At 43.8% G+C, this 21,407-nt stretch overlaps 1 protein-coding gene across 1 annotated transcript in view; it reads right to left on the reverse strand.

The window, feature by feature from the left end:
* The window catches only part of CACNA1E (calcium voltage-gated channel subunit alpha1 E), a 560,326-nt gene that overhangs the window by 43,489 nt on the left and 495,430 nt on the right, over positions 1-21,407 (reverse strand). Inside the window, exons 30-36 of the mRNA XM_082473793.1 lie at positions 10,774-10,870; positions 8,196-8,356; positions 7,530-7,667; positions 6,086-6,287; positions 5,100-5,264; positions 4,368-4,478; positions 766-849 (exon numbers count right to left, since the gene is read on the reverse strand). Coding sequence (XP_082329919.1) covers positions 766-849; positions 4,368-4,478; positions 5,100-5,264; positions 6,086-6,287; positions 7,530-7,667; positions 8,196-8,356; positions 10,774-10,870 — 958 coding nt within the window. The remainder of the gene's footprint in view (positions 1-765; positions 850-4,367; positions 4,479-5,099; positions 5,265-6,085; positions 6,288-7,529; positions 7,668-8,195; positions 8,357-10,773; positions 10,871-21,407) is intronic.

Here is a 21,407-nt window from a genome sequence, read left to right on the forward strand (position 1 = left end):
TGGTGGATCAAAAGGAAACATATCATTAGTGACATTATGGTCATTTAGAACATCTAAGGACTGGTATTTGTGTGTTTATCTCTCATTCAGATCATAGAATGGAACATGGATGCTGTCTTTTGTTTTTAACCCCATTTCCAGCTGATGGGCCAGTGGGGACCATCTCTCACAGCCTCCCCAGGACTGCCCTCTAAGGAAGGCATGGAACTACCACAGACGGATGCCCCGCATACAACTGACAAAATTGGCCTCCCCAGTCTTCTCTAATGGCCTCCCCAGTCTTCTCTACGTGGTCCTAACTCTGCACTTGGATGCCAGAGGGCAGACCTAACAATCTCTCTTGCACGTGATGGCCCTCCAATATTCAAAGACTTGTGATGAGCTCTCCAAGTCTTCCTTAGGGTGAACCATTTCAGGGAAACAGTTCAGGTCTAACAACTCTGAGGGCGAAGACCCTGTGCCTCTTTTGTGTCTCCCAAAGAATCTAGCAGGACACTGTGTACACTCGGCCTCTCCTGGGCCCTCTATCCCATTCACCCCCATTGGATGGCTGCTATCTTGAGTCGTGCAAAAGGGACCAAGCCTTCCATGAGATCCAGCGCCATCCAATGTTCCCATTTTATGGCAAAAGCTCAGGAATGAGGAAGTGAATAGGGGGCTGCACATTGGGTTTGTGCAGTTAAAAATGGACTGAATGTGCAGAGAATTTTTTTTTAATGCAACTCCAGGGCCGAGCCTAAAGAGAAGGATCAAGGAGCCATTCACCTTGCTGTCTGTCAGAATAATTTCTGTGATACTGCCGATCACGGTGATGAAGTCAAAGATATTCCAGGTGTCTCGGAAATAGTTCTGCCAAGTGAATTCAGCCATGGGAGCATCAGGAAAAAAAAGGAAAAGAAAACACGGGAGAAAATGGAAAAAAAGACATCTTTCATGACATAACTTTGTCACTTGGAATTAAAACTTGTCAATTCCAGGACAAGTTCATTCTAACTTTGGCTTTAGTTTCCTATTTCTAACCAAAAATGCTGTTTCTCCTTCACTAATTTGAGAGTTTCTCATTTGGGAAGCAGTTTCATCACTATTTGGAGACCTTGTTTTTGAAGCCGTCACTAAAAAGCTACATTAAAAAAAGTGTAAGATTTTTTAATGTAATATTACATAAAAATATGTAAGAAAGAGATTTGTGGCCTAGAACATTTTGATGTCCAAAAATGAAAGATCATAATTGTCACCTACAAGACCATAAAATTATTTACAGTATTACTCTAAGGTTTTCTATAACTTCTAAATTATTTATATAGTATCATGTGACCCTATAAATATACAGTTCTGACTTACAACTAACAATAAAATTCACAGAGACGTCCTAAGTAACTAAAGATCAAAGATGTGTCAAAAATCTCTTCCTAACTCCATTGAGCCTTTTCACACCAACTGCTGATTGGCAATAGGATGAACAAACTCATCTTTCCCCTCCTTCCCTGCTCTGTTACACCTTTCGAGGAGGTGTAACTAAATAAAATACAAGGAAGCAGTAATAGAATGAGTGGGTTAAAGGAAACGAAGAAGTAAAGGACCTGGATAATGCACCAGCCAGCCAACGTTTAGCTTAATAGAGAAAGTGGGCTCTGCTCCCATCTCCAGTGCTCTGGTGAAAACAGACCTGGGACTACATTCCTTAAAAGAAACAGAACGCTTAGGACTCCAAAACGTTACCCACTTGCCCTTGGGTGGCACTTCCCGTAAGAGACCCTCAGAGAACTGCAAAATACACCCTCTTCCATCCCCACAACTGGCATTCATGAATCCATGCCAGATTTTGTGCCAGGTCCTCCCTTGGCATTCTTTCAGTTCATTTATTCCTCCCATGGATGCTATAAGTAGGTAGTGATAAATACCTCATAAATTACTGAGTGGTAGGGCTAGCAAGAAGAATGGGTAGAGATATGCGATAGAGAGAGAAATGTTCTGGGGAGAGAGAAGGTACGTTTATGAGCACCTACTCAGGACTAGCCACCTTAGGTATATTCCCTCATGGGACACACACACAGTATCTAAGGCTATATGGCAGCTATTGTTATCCTCCTTCTATGAATGAGAAAACTGAGGCTTAGGAAGGCCTGTCTGATTGCAAAGTCACAGGCACCTGCCAGGCATGTACAGAAACTAAGCACACAGCCTCACAAACTCACTGCTTTTAAGGATGACTACCTCAGGAGTGGGGTCAAGTTGAGTCTCTGAGTTCCTCAATTCTCAGTGCTCTCCTATTACCAACCTGGGGTGAGCTTCCTAATTCTTGGTTAGATCCCTATATAAGAGCTAGAATATAAAACTAGCTCTCAGGGGACAGAAGCCCTAGATTCCAGTAGAGGAGGCCTTACAATACAGTATGGTAGAGCACAGCATAGCATAGTACAGACTAGTAGATTATGGTGGACAAAGTGTGGGCTTTGAAGCCAGAGAGACCAGGATCTGAACACTGGCTCTGCCTTTTAGTAACCTTGTGCAAAGTACTGAATCTTCTTGAGCCCTAGCTCATCCGTATAAGAAGAAAACCATAATGGCCATCTAATAGAGTTCTTATGAAGCTAAAATGAATAATACATAAAGCTTTTGGTACTTAGTAGACAACCAATGTATGTCAATTCTCTCCCTCTTTCTTTTTCCTCTTCCTTCCTTTTCTATTCCCACTCCACTTTCCAATTCTACTGCCTTTTATTCTGTAATCTTCAAAAAGCAACACAATTTTTCTGAACTTCAATTTCCTCATTTAAAATAACAACAACAACGATAATGACAGTTTCTGCCATGCCTATTTCAGAGTCATTGAGAAGATCTGAAAAACAGTATATACTAGGGCGTTCTGAAAATCTACAGTACTATATCAATGAAAAGACTTATTTGGGACTAGTGGTGCCTTTTATAGTGTGAGAATGCTTCTAGACCTTGAATGAAAATACAGGGGTGAAGGTGGGAAGGAGGCAGGCTTCGGGGCCGAATCATCTAGTTAAGCCTGTAAGCATGTATTCGGCATTCACCATAATTTGACACAGAATTGGGGACTTAAGTCACAGACGACGCCAGTCCGACATGCAAATAATCAAGATGCAGAGAAAAACGTTCCCTGTTTTTACACAGGCTTCCCCCACCCCCTGCTCCTCCTGCCCAGGGCCAGACTGTATTATAATGGCATCTTTGTTGCTGGTAGTTTACTTTTCTTTATTTCTCCAAGACTCAAAAGGGAGTCAAACAACCAACAATACAGCCACCTGCAATGGGTTCCCTTCAACTCTCCTCCCCAAACCATCAAATCAATGACTTTTCAAAGAACCACCAGGAAACCAGAAGCAAACCCCACCATCAACACTCACAACCATCAAGCCGAGGCCAGAGTCCCTGTTCAAGCTGCCACCAGACAAACCCATATTCAGATAATAAGCTGAGTTTCTCTTCTTGCAGGGAAAGCCATATACATATAATTTGAAATGGTAGCTCACACACAAAATAAGTGCGAAACAGCTGTTGGGTGGGTTTATCTGCAGCCCACTGATCTCACTGTAAACACTGAGCCAAGGGTGGCACAGAGGATTATTTTGTTTACAGGACACTGAAGTGAAGGGCTAGGTTTGCTTAACACTCTTGATGGCAGATGCGAGAATCTGCCAAACAACTATAATTAGTAGTTGAGGAGAAGGAAAAGGAGGAATCATGCCAGAAAAACTCAACCCAACCCTCCCCAAACCAATTCCAGAAACTGCCCCCCCGACCCCACACTTACTCACTCTCTCTCTTTCTCTCTCTCATACACACACTTTAAAGGCCATTAGCCTTTGAAAGCTTAAGTACTAAACATTTATTTTTAGTGGCAGAAATTACTCTTCACGTAACTAAAGGGAGGAGGACTACTAGGTAAAATCTATTATTTGCTATGTTTGAGGCTAAGCGAGATATCTTCCCATTTGAGTTATAAGATTTTAAACCTTTCACCAGTAAATAAGCACTCAGGTTTATTAGTCCAATCCTTGTTTTGCTCTTCCTGACAGATAAATCTTACTAAGTTCTAGTAAGACTCAATGATTGGCACCCCTTGACAACTGACAGACTTTGACAAGAACAGAGCTGATAGCTAGATGGGTACGGAGCTGGGGATCTGGTTCTCTTTGTCTTTTCTCCTAACACCCTCACACATCATCCCGTCTCTATGGCAGTTTTTTGAGCAGTCGAAACAAGCCCACAATTAGGTGGGCAGGTGTGCGAACCATTTCTGGAATAGCGGTGACCGCCCTCCCTTCCAACAAAGGCTGGGAATATACCCGAAGAGAAGGGAAAACAAGAATGATGCTGGGATAAATTCCATGACATACCAAGAAGCCAAACGCAATGATCTTTAGGACACATTCCAGGGAAAACACCATGGTGAAGGCGATATTCAGGTACTTCAGGGCCAGTTCATAGGTACAGGGAGCAGAGTAGTACTGCCAGGAAGAGAAAACAGGAAAGAATCAAACCCCTAAAGGTGAGAGGGTCCATGAGAGAGGCTGGCCATCTCACGTCCCTGCCCTTGGGGGACATTCTGGTGCGTGATGCAGGAGGAGAGACAGTCATCTAGAGCTAGAGAGGAGAAGCACACATCCTATGTAGCAAAACAAAACAGAGGAAAACACAGGTCTTATTAGCAAAATGGCCAGTCTTCCTAGAGTTGAAGGTGAGAAGGGCAGAAACATTTCCTAGAGTTAATTACTTTACCATTTAGTATTAAAAACCTCTTCCAACACTCTTTTAGAACCCCATGATCATCTACATCTCCTGACATTTCCACCCTTGTCTGCGTCTGATTGCCATCACCAACCTTTGCTTTCAGAGTTCCTGGACTGCTACTATATATTTCACTGCATTTTGCCCCAAAGACCCAAAGGCTGGGCTGTTGATGGAGACAAGATCAAAGAGAGATTCCACGATGGAAAAGTAGGTAAGGAGGCAACAGACTGGTAAGCTGGAGTGTTTTCTGTGTCTCGGGCACACACACAAGTGCTCTGCGAGGGGACAGTTGCCGAGGCTCAGCCTGCCCGAGTACCTCCCAGCCACCACCTTCTCACCTTCATCATCAGCACGATGGTGTTCAGGGCGATCATGGCCATGATGGTGTACTCAAAGGATGGAGACACCACGAAGTGCCAGACGCGGTACTGGAAGGTGTGCCTGTTCTGGGGCATGTAGCGGGTGAGCGGTTTGGCACTGATGGCGAAGTCGATGCACGCCCTCTGCAGGAGAGTCACACTGATTAGCCAAGCTCAGATTCCCTAAACCTCGCACACTGGTGAGCTCTCTGTTAGACGGTTAGAAGAAGAGGACAGTGTGTGAGAAGAGGCTAGGGCTGGGCAAGCAGAGGTAAAAGCAGCAAAAGAAATTATCTGGACAAAGCTACAGGTGAGATGTCACCTTAAATGAATACATAGAACTAGAAGGGCTCTGTCCCATGAGGTAAGGACTTGATGGTTATTAATAATGTCCTTTTACACAGCACAAGACTTAGATATTTGGGCAGGAAGCCCACAGTCAGAAGTAAAAATCTATCTCCCTGTGCATTCCCATAGCACTTTATTTGCATTTCTCTTATAGATTCTAACAATTTCTAGTTCATGTCCAGGATAAAAACAATGGACCCGACAATGTGCCAGAACTACACTTGTTACTACAAAAGCAGTAATAAGTTAGACAGGTTCCCTGCCCTTACAGCAAATATACACCATTGAGGGATGCAGGAAGGGAAGCAGACGTGTTAATGTTATGATGTTGGCACACGTCTTTCACCCCCACCTCCAGATGATGCGCCGTATAAACATAGGGGCTGCATCTTAAACACCTTACATCCCTCCCAGTTCTCTGTGTCTCATACCTGGGCTTTAAACAGAGCGGATACTCCAAAAACATTTATTTAATGACTGGCTAATACATTTTCCCCCAATTCTCTCTCTAATTCACAATAAAGTGGAGAGCATTCTGTCTTCGTCCTAACACTGCTGGTCTGAGAGTCCTTTCCAGAGCGCCCCCCCTGCCCTACACTCCAGACCCCTCGTTTCACCTCGTTCTTCTCCAGGCTGCACTCCTCCATCATCTTGTCCCCCTGCTCCTGGAAGGTGATGATGATGAGAGCCACAAAGATGTTGACGAAGAAGAAAGGAAAGACCACAAAGTAGACCACGTAAAAGATGGACATCTCCATGCGGTTGCTGCGGCTCGGGCCTCGGTCTTCCTCTGTCACATCGACAGAGTGCTGCAAAACTCTGGGGACAGAATGAGAGGGCACGCATGGTGGACGGCGATCTCGGCAGCTGCTGTGACTGAAGGCTTCATTAGCAGATGTGCCATCTACTGTATTTTCTTATCTTTTTTTTTTTTCAATAATTAGTTCACTGAATAAACACTTTGAGCTTTCTGATACCGAGAGTTAAGTTTTTTGTTTTTTTTTTTAAATGTGTGTTTTAATTAATTAATTAATTAATTAATTTATTTATTTATTTATGGCTGTGTTGGGTCTTCGTTTCTGTGCGAGGGCTTTCTCTAGTTATGGCAAGCGGGGGCCACTCTTCATCGCGGTGCGCGGGGCCTCTCACTATCGCGGCCTCTCTTGTTGCGGAGCACAGGCTCCAGACGCGCAGGCTCAGTAGTTGTGGCTCACGGGCCCAGTTGCTCCACGGCATGTGGGATCTTCCCAGACCAGGGCTCAAACCCGTGTCCCCTGCATTGGCAGGCAGATTCTCAACCACTGCGCCACCAGGGCAGCCCTCTTATCTGACTTTTTAAACTTTGTGGATCCTCCGTGAATTTGGGGCTCCACAACCAAGCTGGTGGAGGTCCAGTGACCCCCAATCCACTGCTCTTTCTAGCCCCGGTGCCATCATGCATCCAACTCCTAAACATCAGAGTGACATTATTTTATAGTTGAGGTTGTCACAAAATACCAAGAGACTCCTGAATTTCCCTTTGGCATTTTGCTGCCACCAAGAAAGTGGTGTCTTGGTTACTGCCAAGTCTCTGAAAAAATCAGCCTGCAGCTACAAGCAGCATAAAAACTGCATTCTGTTGTCTTTGACATGTGAGGTATGACCACAGAAAGCATCTCTGGGTTCTGCCACTTCATCCTGAACCCTTGACCCTCATGTCCAGGGCCAACTCGGAAGATAAATCCATCTAAAACAGTCCTGAGGGACTCTCCTATGGTGTGGAGAGCTGTTCAAAACTCATTTGTTCTGTAGGAATCAGATGGCTCTATTCAACTCCTTGATCATCGGCTAAAACACTGTGTTTCAAATATTTCCCTGACTCCGTCAGCTCCCTCCTGATTCCTGCCTGAAGGATTTTCATTCTTCCTCTCTCCTGCCCGTCTCACCTACTCATAACCACTTACTTTCCTTGGTACAATAACAAAGGGTTAGCCTTGTTTATCTCGAATCAACTTCTCAAGGCAAACACATGGCCCTAGCCCAGCTCACAGACAAGCATGCCAAGCCAAACCCATCACTCACTGAGGCCATCCTTCCCCTGTGGAGACGGTGAAGAGGGTCAGCAGGGCCCAGATGATGTTGTCATAGTGGAATTCATGGCGCTTCCATTCTCGGCCTTTCACCTCCATCTTGTTTTTCTCATGATCTACATAGTTTCCTCTAAAACCAGAGAAGAAGTGAACCAGAATCTCTTCACTACAGCTCATGGAAGAGCAAAGAAATTCTAGGGACTTCGATAATGTACAGTAGTAATTATCAGCACTCAAACGCAAGCAAAAGGGGATTTTATTAAGGCAGTGTATTATCATGGAATAAAAATGAGATTTGGTGCCCAACAGACATAGAAGATTAAATCCTAATTCTTTCACTAGTCACTGTGTAACCTTGAGCAACTTCCTTAAACTTTCTGTGCCTAGTCTTCCACACCTCTAATGTGCAAATAAAACCTATCTCGAAAGGTCATTAGAAAGATTTAAAATTAAAACCTGATGCAAAATGCTATGTTCCATGTCTGACACAAAAGAGGTACTCACTCAAAATGTAGCAACTTCTTATTTTGTCTTTTTTCCCAAAAGAGGAATGGATTTAAGAAAGGGAGAAAGAAAAGACCTATCTGTAAAGGGTTGCGTGGACCTTGGCGGAACACACTTTAGCAGAAAGTGAGTGGTATGTGCTGGGGGCGCTTACATGCACTCCTTCTCTGTGTCCTTGGAACTGTCTGTGCAATAGAAGAACTTGCCCTTGAAAAGTTGAACTGCGATGACAGCAAAGATGAACATGAAGAGCTTATAGACAATTAGTATGTTGAAGACATTTTTCAAGGAGGTGACCACACAGTCGAAGACAGCCTGTGAACAGAAAAAAGAGTCCTGGTGTGTGAGTCCCTGGAATGGCCTGTGTATTTGCCTATAGCTGAGTTGGACCCTCACTACCACCAGCCAGCCCACTGAGAAGGTGCCCCAGGAGGTATCACCCTAGCAAGAAGTGACTCATGGGATTCGGACCTGTTTTCTAAGCTGGTCATGACTGCAGGAACCTATAATTTAGGAGGGGAACACATGTTCTGAATCTGAAAGGAAACCCAGAGCAGTAGAGACCAGATGGTATCAGGCAGTGGAGGGAGTCCTTTGTGGAATCGTATTACATGCATTCCACTTAGCGTGAAACAGAAATTTATTCCAGAAAAGGGATCCTTGAAATCATTTAGCCTGTTTTAGGCGTTAAATAGCTTACCCGTAACTTCATCTATTTGGGGCACATTCTTAGATTTGATTTATATACTGAATATGTATTGTTTTCTCTTAGCCTTTCTAAATAGATCAGGGAGTGATAATAAACTATCATCTTTGTTCATTTTAATGATATTTTATAATAAGTTCATACATTTACCCCAGTTACATTCCGCACTTCACGTAAATGTTCTCTAGTTTAAAGCTGGCTGTGCTGGGGATGAAGATTCAACAGGTGATGTGGGAAGGGGTAAGAGCCACCCTCTCTTAGAGATGGGAGGACCAGATGGACAGAATCAGGAATTTGCATTTCAGTTCAAGGAAGTGAATCTCCCTCTGAAGAATCCATTCTAGGCCCTAAGCCATGAAGAGTTAACATGGGAATTCAACACATTTCAAACCATTTTTAGGTTATTTTCTAGGTTTGTAGGTTTAGCTCACTGGAGAGTCTAGCCCCACAGTGGCACTGCATTTGAGCAGTTGCCTCTTCACGGCGCTGGGTGAACGCTGCTGGTTTAATTAGTTCAGCACTGCAGGGAATGTGAGTGACATGCAGCCTCGTGGAATTATCAGATCCACCTACATTTCCCTCAGGTATGGAGCTGCAGAGCGAAGAGCCAGCCCTTCCTAATTAATTGGAATTACCCAAGGTTGGGTCGCCTTCTTCAGCCTGTTAACTAATCTCATCACCCTGTCCAAGCTCTTCTCAGGACCCCAACATAGCTCAGAGGAGGAGACCAGTGGACCTGGGCTGCAGTTAACAACATTGGTTAGGGCCCCAGGCCTCCCGGCCATATTTTTCTGGGGGTGAGGCAGAAAGGAATGAATGTTCACAGGCACTGACCCCGGCCAGACCCTGTGCTGGGGCCCATCACCAGGTGGAGGGTTATAATGAACAGCGTGTGAAGGATTTCCCGATACCGTGGGAGGTGCCTGATCCAGGAGGGAAGGCAGGGCAGTGGAGGAGGAGAGCAGGCAGTGAGGACATTTCCTTTGGAGCATGAGTACCTCTCCTTGGGAATCCACGCAGGAGGCCAGGGCCCTGGGCTCTGAGAGGAAGCCATGTGTGAGCCAGTTAGGGGTCTTCCAAAAAAGACTTTCTTGTGGTCTTAAGCCTTTGATCAACCTGGTTGGTTTAACACCTCTCTGCAGGGCCAGAGGGCTGAAAGGGAAGCAGTTGGGGTGGCGGTGGAGGGATTGGTGGGGAATATCAGAGGTGATGCAAACCCAGTGGGAAAGAGGAACTGGGGAGCAGGGGAGTCCCTTGTTCCCTCCCTGGAGGTGGTTGGGTCTCATTCACAGGAATTCAGGAAGGAAGAACTTTTGTCCCATGAGGCTTCAGCTTCCATAACAGCAACGGATGTGTGTGGGAGAGGCAGGTTCCACAAGCCAGCAACCTGAGGGCAGGAAGGCTCAGGGAAGGAGCTCAGGGTGGGTGAACAGGTCAGAGGGCAGGAGAACGCAGATAACAGACCTATGAAGACACAGGTCCTGGCAACAGGGAGAACTTAGTTGTGTGAGCTCACGTCCCCATTTCTTCTCTGCTTGTGCCAAAAATGACTGTGTGTCTTTGGGCAAGTTATTGGCCTCTAAAATATGAAGGGTCAGGGCTAGAAGATTCTTTCTTTCTCTAGAATCATGAGGAAAGAAACCAACCCAGGTGACTTGGTCTGACCTAGTGTGCGGACTACAACACGCAGGGCTCCTGCTCCTTCCATTCTGGTGTCTGACCCACCTTAATGACACAGGAGGCTCCGGGATAAAGCCACACAGGGTTCTTCCTATGACCTCCCACTGAGGGTAGAACATACCTCCTGGGTTTGGACTCAAGGGGTAAAAGTCCTTAGAGATAGATTTCTTAGGATATGGGTTATTTTCCTTTGAAACTCAGACCCTTAGTTCAAGCAGATGAAAAGAATCTCAGTCTGTGTGTGAGCAAAAGGAATATTCCCAGAAATAATTCTCCAAAAGCAGGCCACCTAGGCTTCTCTCTCTAGATGAAGGGGAGCTGATGGGAAGAAACTGGCGAACGTTACCTTGAGCTTGGGCAGGCGCTTGATGGTCTTTAGCGGTCTCAGCACACGCAGCACCCGCAGGGACTTGATGGTCTTGATGTCCCGGCCCTTGTTGGTTCTGCAGGGGAGAAGCCCCGGGAAATCACAGGACAGGGGAGAGTTAAAGTGACAGTCACACTACTACGTTAACAACAACAGGGAGAAGGCGGAAAGAGGTGGGCAAGAGGCCTGAAATTGGGTCAGAGTAGACCCCAAACAACACTCTCCGGGAAAATTTTCCAATCACTCCCCAGTGTGCACACACTCATATGCACGCACACTCATGCATACTCACAAAGAGGAAGACACAGGCACACCACAGAGGCACCCATGCACACACGTTAATCAACACTTCCTACCCCTAACAGCCACAGCAATGCTGCTCATGACCACACTGACCAAATGGAAACGGAGGATCCATCGACTGGGGAACATGACCGTAGCCCATTGTGGACCGGCATGGTGCCTAGCCTAGGGAGTCTTCAGTAGAAGGCTCTCAAATAGTATTTGCTGAATTGAATAGGGAGCCATGGTTGAGAGCAAGTCTCATCAGAGGACTCAACCTAGTCCTTCCTTCAGCTCTAGGTTTGTCACCTCTGCACATTTCATGAGTTCAGGGGAGAGCAGGGTAAGGAAGGCTGGTGGGGACATGACACCCATGCTGTGCTGGGCTGCTGGCTCCAGAGAGAGCATGTCATGCAGGCTTCTAGCCAGGACTTTGGCTCACACCCCGATTATTTCTGTGCGAGTGGCTCTTCCAGCAGTCCCTTCCCATTTCCAGCCCTCTGCACCTAGCACAAGCTGCGGAGAGCCTGCAGTTGGAGGAGGCCCAAACTGCAGCCCCCGCCCACCTTTATCCTCGCCCTACAGCTAATGACCCTCCCTCTTCAGCCTCTCGGAAATGTTTGCTCCTAGTAGACAAAATACATCTTTCTATTTTTAGGAAGGAAATGAATAAATCAACCTGCATTTCTCTCTCCACCCTGCCCATCCCCTGAGATCTTTGCATTCAAGTCAAACAACTGCAATTTGTAAAACATGCAGATGGGAGAAAATGAGACTCTAAATAGTGAGCTCAGGTTCTGGTTCTTTCCTCATGTTGGCCCAGATCACCATGACAACAACTGTTGGAGGAAGTGGGATCCATCTAGAACATCAGATGGGAACTACAAGGCTTCTGCCTGCTTCTCACCCTGTCCTTCCTGCCATACCCATCCTCCAAATAGGGAGATCAAAGGCCATCCACTCCTTCATACAAGGCAAGGTAGGAAGACATTTAATGGAATGCTGACTGCCTAGAATGTGAATTTTGAGACCTTCTTAAATGGTTACAATCCATGATCTATAAGTTGCTTTTACTCAGTTCTAGATCTGAATATAGATAACCCAAAAGTATCACACTGATATCAGTGGTCTTTTGCATCCATGGGCTTTGTATATTTTATAAACTCTTTTACTTTAGTAGGTTCGTCTATCTACCTTTCTAAAAAGGCAACATATAGGCCGAATATATATCCAAACCAATAAGAATGATCATTTCCCAAGAAGGCTTGGTGACTCCTAGTTTTTGTTCTCTTGGATATCAGTGAAAACACACCACTCACATAAACTCACCACTCCTTTCTTAGTGATCCAGTTCCTTCCCTCTCAACCATACTTTCTCCCTCCTCCAACCCACTCCCCATATTTTTTTACTTCAAAGAAAACTGAAGGAAAAAATATTTACCCCAAAGCATTCCTATGGAGGATCCAAGCAGAAAGCAGTTAAAAAAAAAAAAAAAAAAAAAAAAGGAGGAGAGGTAATGGAGAGAAGGGAGAGAGTCAGTAAATTCAGGGAGAAAAGAGAACTTTAGGACAACAGGAAATTGGAGATGCCCAGACCCTAGAGATCCCGCTTACAGCCTTGGCACTTGCAGAGTCCGCACGCTTTGTGAAGGAAAGGAAGGGCCAGCACACCATCGCTCCACACCCACCTCTCCACCCTGCAAAGGCAAAGGACCTCTGCAAGCATTAGGGACGCTGCCTCTAACTATATAGCATTCCCCAGGTGTACTTTATCCCATGGAGCCTCGCTGAATTGGAGTTTTCTAAATGTAGTCTTTCACTTCCACTTCCTTAGTAGCCTTCAGACAAACTCCTTCTGTTTCCAGTGAATTCATAAGAAGCCAGGCTAGAGGAAAAATGCCTGCTCTGGGCCAGAAACTATGTCTTGGAAAAGGCGTTTCAAGACATAGTGGCATACTTATGCTTATGAAGGAGTTCATTTGAAGAGGGAGACACAAAGTCCAGGAGAGGGCTATTCTGACATCTCTCAAAAGCACAGATGGGCCATACCATAAAACCACCTTGAAATATGGGGGAAGGCATTGTCTATCAAGGTCCTGATGTCACATAAAGGGATGCCTTTTGATAAATTAAATAACCACCCATCCTTTGTGAGCTATTTACCGTGTAGCTTGCAGACAAATCATCCCAGTTCTATTGGTGAGGCTTAAAAATGACAAAAATAAAGATGGAGAGCATAAACATGAAACATTTGAGATAGAAATAATAAAAGCTAACTTTCTGGATATTTATTCTTGGCCAGACTCTGTTAAGCACTTTTAGTGCAACTCTTTATTCGGACGTCCTAGTAACTTTCGGACAAAGGTATTATTATCTCCATTTCACAGATGAGATGCCGAGAGGTTGAGTGCCCAGCAGTGGCAGGGTGAGCTGGGATTTGAACCCAAGTCTATATGATGCTCAGAGCTCTTGCTCTGCACCATTAAGCTTCTGCGTCAGCAAGTTTTTGGTTCTAGGCTCTGTCAAACAGCTCACCAAATTCTACAGCTGGAACAGATCCTTGAAATCCACTTAACTGCAAACAAAACTGCAGCCCGAGGAAGGTGTGCCTTGCATAAGATCTCAGTAAGTGAGCCCCAGTGCCACGGGTGAACAGGCCGGCTGCTATGAAGAAGTGCCTAAAATTCAGCCTTTGCTTCTTGGTTGACAGTTGGCTGTGAAGGGTACTTTTTCTTCCTTTCTTTTAATTTTTTTTTACTTACCACAAACCTATGTTACACCACCATATGCCACAAGCAAAGATTTCCAATGACCATTTTATTCAGTGAATGATCCCACATTCAAAATTATATTAATTTTCACTGTAAATGCCAAATGAATGGTGCTTTGAGAATTAAACCCCAGGCCTTATAAACATTAAATCCCTCATGTGATAATCTCAAAATGCTCAGAAGGCAGAGGAAATATCTTCCCCTGAGTTATAACAGTGTCTTCTCATGCATGAGACTGGGCATGTGGTAGGTCAGCCAAATATACCTTTATCCATTCATATAACAGCACTGATGGAGTCCTTAATAAATGTCTGGCACTATTCTAAGTACTGACTACATGGTTGTGAACAAAACAAATGAGGTCCCTACCCTCTTGGAGTTTACCTAATCTAGGAGGGAAGACAGGTCTTAAATAAACAAGCAAACAAATGAAGGTGTAATTGCACGCTAAATGCTTGGGAAAGATGGAATCATTTGATTGAAAATTTACTACATAGGTCACCATCTTTTCCCCAGGCTACATTCATCTTTAGCAAAAGCTCAGGGAGAATCTTCCAAATCCTTGAAATGAGAGAACAAAGTGGGATCAATGGATGGACAGGTGGTCCAGGCTTTCACCTTCCATTAACCCAGGTCCTTAACCCCAAGACCTTTATATCCAGTAGAGTCTAAATGGGTTCACACTCACAGATGCCCATCATATTGAAGGAAAGTTCAATAATTTTTTCTCCTCCTACACAACCAGATAAAGGACAGAATTTGCTCTCTACAATTAATTTTGTCCCAGGATCCTAGTAAAATGTCATGCTATGGAACAAAGGGGATCTCTGACCTGTGTGTGTGTGTCCCTTGGTTTGGGAAGTGGAATTCTTCGATGGTACACTCTGATCTTAACAGCTGACTGTGGTTGCCAAAGTACTGGGCTATTAGTCCCATTCTGACTCCTACAGAGTTGAGCCAAGGATAGTAATCAGACACAGGCCAAAAGTAAAATAAAGATTAGTCATTGCTCTGCACATCTTTCAAACAGGTCTGCAGAAGAGCCACTGAAAAACTAGGATTTTGAGTGGCTGCAAAAAAGCACGCTTAGATTCTCAGTTTTGTTAACATACATTCATTACGAACTTGAAAACTGTCATTTGAAATGAAAGGAATACTGGCTAACAAAGCCACAGGGTCAGGAAAAGTATCAACAACGTAGTCCCCATTAATTAAAATATATCATAAATTTACACATGGGCTAGGATAAACTACCTCTCCCAAATCCCTGCATACAAGAGTCATTTAAGCCATTATCCAAGTCAACAAGATTGCAAGGGAGAGGTTTTATCAAACCAAGAGAACAGACTCTTCAAGTACTTCAATTGTGGCATATTGTTTAAGAAAAAATTCATGAGCTTTTTACAGATCATTTAAATATAATCATTTGATAACACTCTGCTACTCTTTGCTACTAAATGTATAAGCAAAATTTTTTTACACTGCCTGGCTAATTGGTGAAATTTTATCAGGTTTAAAATTGACTATAGAAGTTTTAGCCACAGCAATCAGAGAAGAAAAAGAAATAAAAGGAATCCAAATCGGAAAAGAAGAAGTAAAGCTGTCACTGTTTGCAGATGACATGATACTATACACAGAGAATCCTAAAGATGCTCCCAGAAAACTACTAGAGCTAATCAATGAATTTGGTAAAGTAGCAGGATACAAAATTAATGCACAGAAATCTCTTGCATTCCTATACACTAATGATGAAAAATCTGAAGGAGAAGCTAAGGAAACACTCCCATTTACCACTGCAACAAAAAGAATAAAATACCTATGAATAAACCTACCTAAGGAGACAAAAAGACCTGTATGCAGAAAACTATAAGACACTGATGAAAGAAATTAAAGAAGATACAAGCAGATGGAGAGATATACCATGTTCTTGGATTGAAAGAATCAACACTGTGAAAGTGACTATACTACCCAAAGCAATCTACAGATTCAATGCAATCCCTATCAAACTACCAATGGCATTTTTCACAGAACTAGAACAAAATATTTCACAATTTGTATGGAAACACAAAAGACCCCAAATAGCCAAAGCAATCTTGAGAAAGAAAAACGGAGCTGGAGGAATCAGGCTCCTGGACTTCAGACTATACTCCAAAGCTACAGTAATAAACACAGTATGGTACTGGCACAAAAACAGAAATATAGATCAATGGAACAGGATAGAAAGCCCAGAGATAAACCCATGCACACATGGTCACCTTATTTTTGATAAAGGAGGCAAGACTATACAATGGAGAAAAGACAGCCTCTTCAATAAGTGGTGTTGGGAAAACTGGACAGCTCCATGTAAAAGAATGAAATTAGAACACTCCCTAACACCATACACAAAAATAAACTCAAAATGGATTAAAGATCTAAATGTAAGGCCAAACACTATCAAACTCTTAGGGGAAAATACAGGCAGAACACTCTGTGACATAAATCACAGCAAGATCCTTTTTGACCCACCTCCTAGAGAAATGGAAATAAAAACAAAAATAAATAAATGGGACCTAATGAAACTTAAAAGCTTTTGCACAGCAAAGGAAACCATAAACAAGACGAAAAGACAACCCTCAGAATAGGAGAAAATATTTGTAAATGAAGCAACTGACAAAGAAGTAATCTCCAAAATTTACAAGCAGTTCATGCAGCTCAATATCAAAAAAACAAATAACCCAATCCAAAAATGGTCAGAAGACCTAAATAGACATTTCTCCAAAGAAGATATATAGATTGCCAACAAACACATGAAAGGATGCTCAACATCACTAATCATTAGAGAAATGTGAATCAAAACTACAATGAGGTATCAACTCACTCCAGTCAGAATGGCCATCATCAAAAAATCTACAAACAATAAATGCTGGAGAGGGAGTGGAGAAAAGGGAACCCTCTTGCACTGGTGGTGGGAATGTAAATTGATACAGCCACTATGGAGAACAGTATGGAGGTTCCTTAAAAAACTACAAATAGAACTACCATATGACCCAGCAAGCCCACTACTGGGCATATACCCTAAGAAAACCATAATTCAAAAAGAGTCATGTACCACAATGTTCATTGCAGCTCTATATACAATAGCCAGGACATGGAAGCAACCTAAGTGTCCATCAACAGATGAATGGATAAAGATGATGTGGCACATATATACAATGGAATATTATTCAGCCATAAAGAGAAACGAAATTGAGTTATTTGTAGTGAGGTGGATGGACCTAGAGACTGTCACACAGAGTGAAGTAAGTCAGAAAGAGAAAAATAAATACCATATGCTAACACATATATATGGAATCTAAAAAAAAAAAAAAGGTTCTGAAGAACCTAGGGGCAGGACAGGAATAAAAACGCAGACATAGAGAATGGAGTTGAGGACACGGGGAGAGGGAAGGGTAAGCTGGGACAAAGTGAGAGAGTGCCATGGACTTATATATACTACCAAATGTAAAATAGATAGCTAGTGGGAAGCAGCCACATAGCACAGGGAGATCAGCTCGGTGCTTTGTGACCACCTAGAGGGGTGGGATAGGGACGGTGGGAGGGAGACGCAGGAGGGAAGAGATATGGGGATATATATATACGTACAGCTGATTCACTTTGTCATAAAGCAGAAACTAACACAACATTGTAAAGAAATTATACTCCAATAAAGATGTTAAAAAAATTAATTAATTAAAAAAATTGACTTTAATGTTAAAATTTGAGGATAATTTCACATGCGAACATGTACTGGCCCTACTTTAATTGGGGCTCAATTGGGCTACCCATTTCCCCATTTATTTCCTACTTATTTGTTAAGTTCCTGGCTGCTCTCCAAAAAAAAAATTGCCACATTTCTCTTACGTCTCATCAGTAAAAGATGAGAATCTTCCAGCTCAATTGTCAAGCTGCCCTCCAGATCTTTCATGTGTAATCACTCATCGTTCCCTGTAATCTTGCTTTTCATCTTCTATGTCCCCCCTTTCTCAAAGGACGTGCTCTCAAATTGATTTCTGCTAGGAACTGACTCTCCTTCCATGGTGGGAGGCGCGTGCTGGGGGGCAGAGCCAGAACATCAGTTTCTGAACAGTCCTTCCCTCTTTTAAGTGGAATGGTCGTCTTCTTCCCTTCCCCATGAGCCCAGGAGGGAACAGCACAGGGATTTTAAGGAATCTCTTGCATTAGAGGAATGGACAGCCTTGCTGGAATGTAAAGCGGGTGGCAGAGTTATGCTGTGAGGAGCCTTGAACCTTGCTAAAGTGTCTGGACTATTATTTAGTAGTCAATAATAACTATCACTCATTACGTACTTACTAAGTGTTTGGCACTACACTGGACATAATATATTTTACCTTAGTTAATTCTCATAAGACCAAAATAGAGTTATTTTTAATTTCTACTTACAGATGAGCAAGTAGAAATTCAGAGAGTTAAGGTAGCTAATAATTAACAGTGCTAAGTTTACCTGACTCCGAAACCTAGGCTCTTATTTACGACGTTACAATGCCTTTCCACGTGGGAACAAATGGAGGGTTTTAACCAAAGAAGGAAACGGCAAAAGAAACCAGCAGTTCCTAAACTCAAATACTGAGCCATCTATCCTAGTCTTCTTCATCAGTCTAGGGCCTGTGAGGGTTCATGGGAAGAAAAAGATACAGATGGAACAGCAAGATTGACAAGGTCAGGGATGTCTTCTCCATTTGGTCCATAGGTCTTGTCTGTTTCCAGCCAGAGACAGAGGATCTGTGGGATTAGGAGAAATCCATACCAGGCCACTACTTTGAGTTTACAGAGGTTAATGACTTGGAACTAAGTAGAACATCAGAGGTGGAAGGGGGCTTAATGTAATGGAGAAAGCCCTGAACTTGAAATCAAAATGATCAGTTGTTTAAGAACTGGCTTTGCTACTTACTAGTCAAATGAGTCAAACTAGTCAAACCTCAGGCGATCCGTTTCTCAACTGTGAAATAAGACTGTAGAGTGACAAATGAAATAAAGAGTGTGAAAGCACTTTATAAATTCTGAAGCCCCATGGAAGTGAGGAGGAAGTTTCCCCCTTTGCATTGGCCCTGCTTGTCTCTGGAAACAGAACTCCCTAGGCAAGGCTAGTTCATCTACACGAAGAATCTAAATCCAGCACTTTGACCTTGTCACTGCTTGGCTGCTGCCATTTGAGGATTATTTTTCTTCCTGACCCATACCTCAGCATCTCTCGGGATCACCCAGGAGCCATAAATCCTTCGGGACTCTGCCATCTTTCTTTGTTCTGTGACCAGAGCACTAGCTCTATGCTAAGCGGTTAGTGCGTAATCCTTTTCTTCTTGCATATGGACTTCAACGAACTCCCTGTAACACACTCACCATTGCCTCTGCAAAGTTTCTCCTTTGCAAAACTCGAGCACTATACTCTTACTGGAAGATATTTTTGTCCAAGCACTGGGAAGCAGCAAGAGATAGCAAAGCATCTATCGCCTAGCAGTTTTGTTGTTCATTCTGGTGAACAGTGACCTGATTTGTCTTGCTTCTTAGTCTTCCTAATCTAAACATACCCCAAGACCCCTCATCTGCTGATCTTTCTAAGAAGACCTTCATGCCAGCTGAAGTCCAGCCCATACACTCCCCCGGCTGGAGACTAACTCATAATGCTAGCCTGTGCCTCTGTGAGTGTGGATTAAGCAGACGGCTGGCAGGTCACATGATCTGAGCAGATACTTCCCAAGTCTCATCATGAAATCTTCTGACCCAAATTACTCTAAAACCTACTTTTAAACCTGGAGGGCACTGTGATGAGTTTCTACTAATTCTGCAGAACTGGGCTCTTCCCACAGCTGTGAAGCCTCACCTTTCTGTGCCGGGTGCTTTTGCATCTGAGTCTGGTTAGCCAAATTGTCGGTTATCATGTGGACTGGACCATTTCATTTTGCTTGGTTCTGTGGCCACAGGCTGAGATCCTATTTACAACCAACCATCTCCCCAGTCTGTGCTTATTAATAAAGAGAAATATTAAGATTTTCACACTCATTGTCTCCACATGATAAAGGTCCCCAAGTGCACATTCTACAGAGGGTTCCCCAGCAGCACCAAGGGCATTTGTAACAGAATGCATTTTCCAGTGTTCATCAAAAAACATGCATGCTGGGGCTTAAAGACAAGAACAGGTAGACTGGGAACTTCTGTCTTTCTTTCAGACACTTCCTTCGTATGGCTGCCACTATGACCCTCCTTTTTCCCTCCCAAACCCTGTTTGCAAGGCAGCTAGGGTGTAAAATATAGCAGTGGGAATCCCAAGAGTCCATGGACATTAATCATCTTCAGTGTCCCTGCTGGGGTCCAAAGTCAGATAAAGTCACTCTTGAGGTGACTCTTAAGGCTGGAGTCTCAAGCAACGACATCCTTCTATCTGCTCACAGCTGGAAATTTCCAATTCCAGCTCAGCTAGCATCCTAAATCCAGAGTTAATGGGCTACCTGACGGCTAAATTTAATTTTAATCCTTCATTCTCTTCCACAGAGCAGTGGAACTGGATGAACTGTTTGGCTCAGTGGTAAATGGGTCTTCTTTGCATGAAGCAGGACTTTGTCCACCCTTTTTCCCCCTACAAGATTAATGAGCAGTCATAGCTTCCTGCGGGAGACACCCCTCTGACTTTTAAAAGAATGGGGGCTGTCAAGAAAGAAGCCCCAAAGGCAAAACTTGAGGTTTGAGGGGACTGCCTCAGACACAGGCAGACAGCAAAGGACAGGAGAAAGGGTCAGGCAGGTGTAAGGTGAAATGTCAGCTCTATTATTACCAAGCTCCGCCGAGTGTGAGCACGTACCAGCATTTCAGTTCTAAGTAGTGACTCCTTTCTCACGTATACACACTCCCACCTTCACAAACACAAAGCCTCAAATGCAAAACCAGAACCAGAGTACCATTTCCAAGTCTAAAATTGTCTGTGCTTGTGTATCTCGTTGAATGAATTCAGAACCAGCTCTGCTGCTGTGGCTGGTTCTGAATGCGTTCAAAAGACCTTATCCACCTTAGAGACTAGGGCAGACTGTCAAGCGTCAGGAAAGTGACATACTTCAATGAAAAGAATGTACTAAAAGCTAACGTGGGAATTCCGGTTCCTTCTGGCATCAAGAGGCGATTGACTCATGTTTTTCTTTTCTGGCTAAGGACTGAATAATGAAAGGCCAAGTGCGGCTCTGATCCAGATCCCCTGCGTGCCAGGGAGTCCTGACCTTACCTCGTGCCCCGCTATGATGGAAAATGGTAACGGGAAGCTTTGGCGTCAGCTGCCTGAGAGCCCAAATGACTCTGACTGATGTACACACCCATGCTGGGGAGGAGGTGGGAGCTGAATTGCTAGTTATTTTTCTTTTAAACGGTTTGTGTTGAGAAGCCATCATAAGCTGCGAATTTACTATTTAGAATCCAACCTGGGACAGCTCACCTGGTGACTTGACTTGAGCTGGTCAAGTAACATGTTGTAGAGCAATGGGAATGAAGAGGAGGGAGGGGCCTGGGCTGGAGTGCAGGATCACACCCTTCCCGTCCTCC

Source organism: Balaenoptera physalus, assembly GCF_965194825.1.
Source record: "Balaenoptera physalus genome assembly, chromosome: 1".
Taxonomy (NCBI): domain Eukaryota; kingdom Metazoa; phylum Chordata; class Mammalia; order Artiodactyla; family Balaenopteridae; genus Balaenoptera; species Balaenoptera physalus.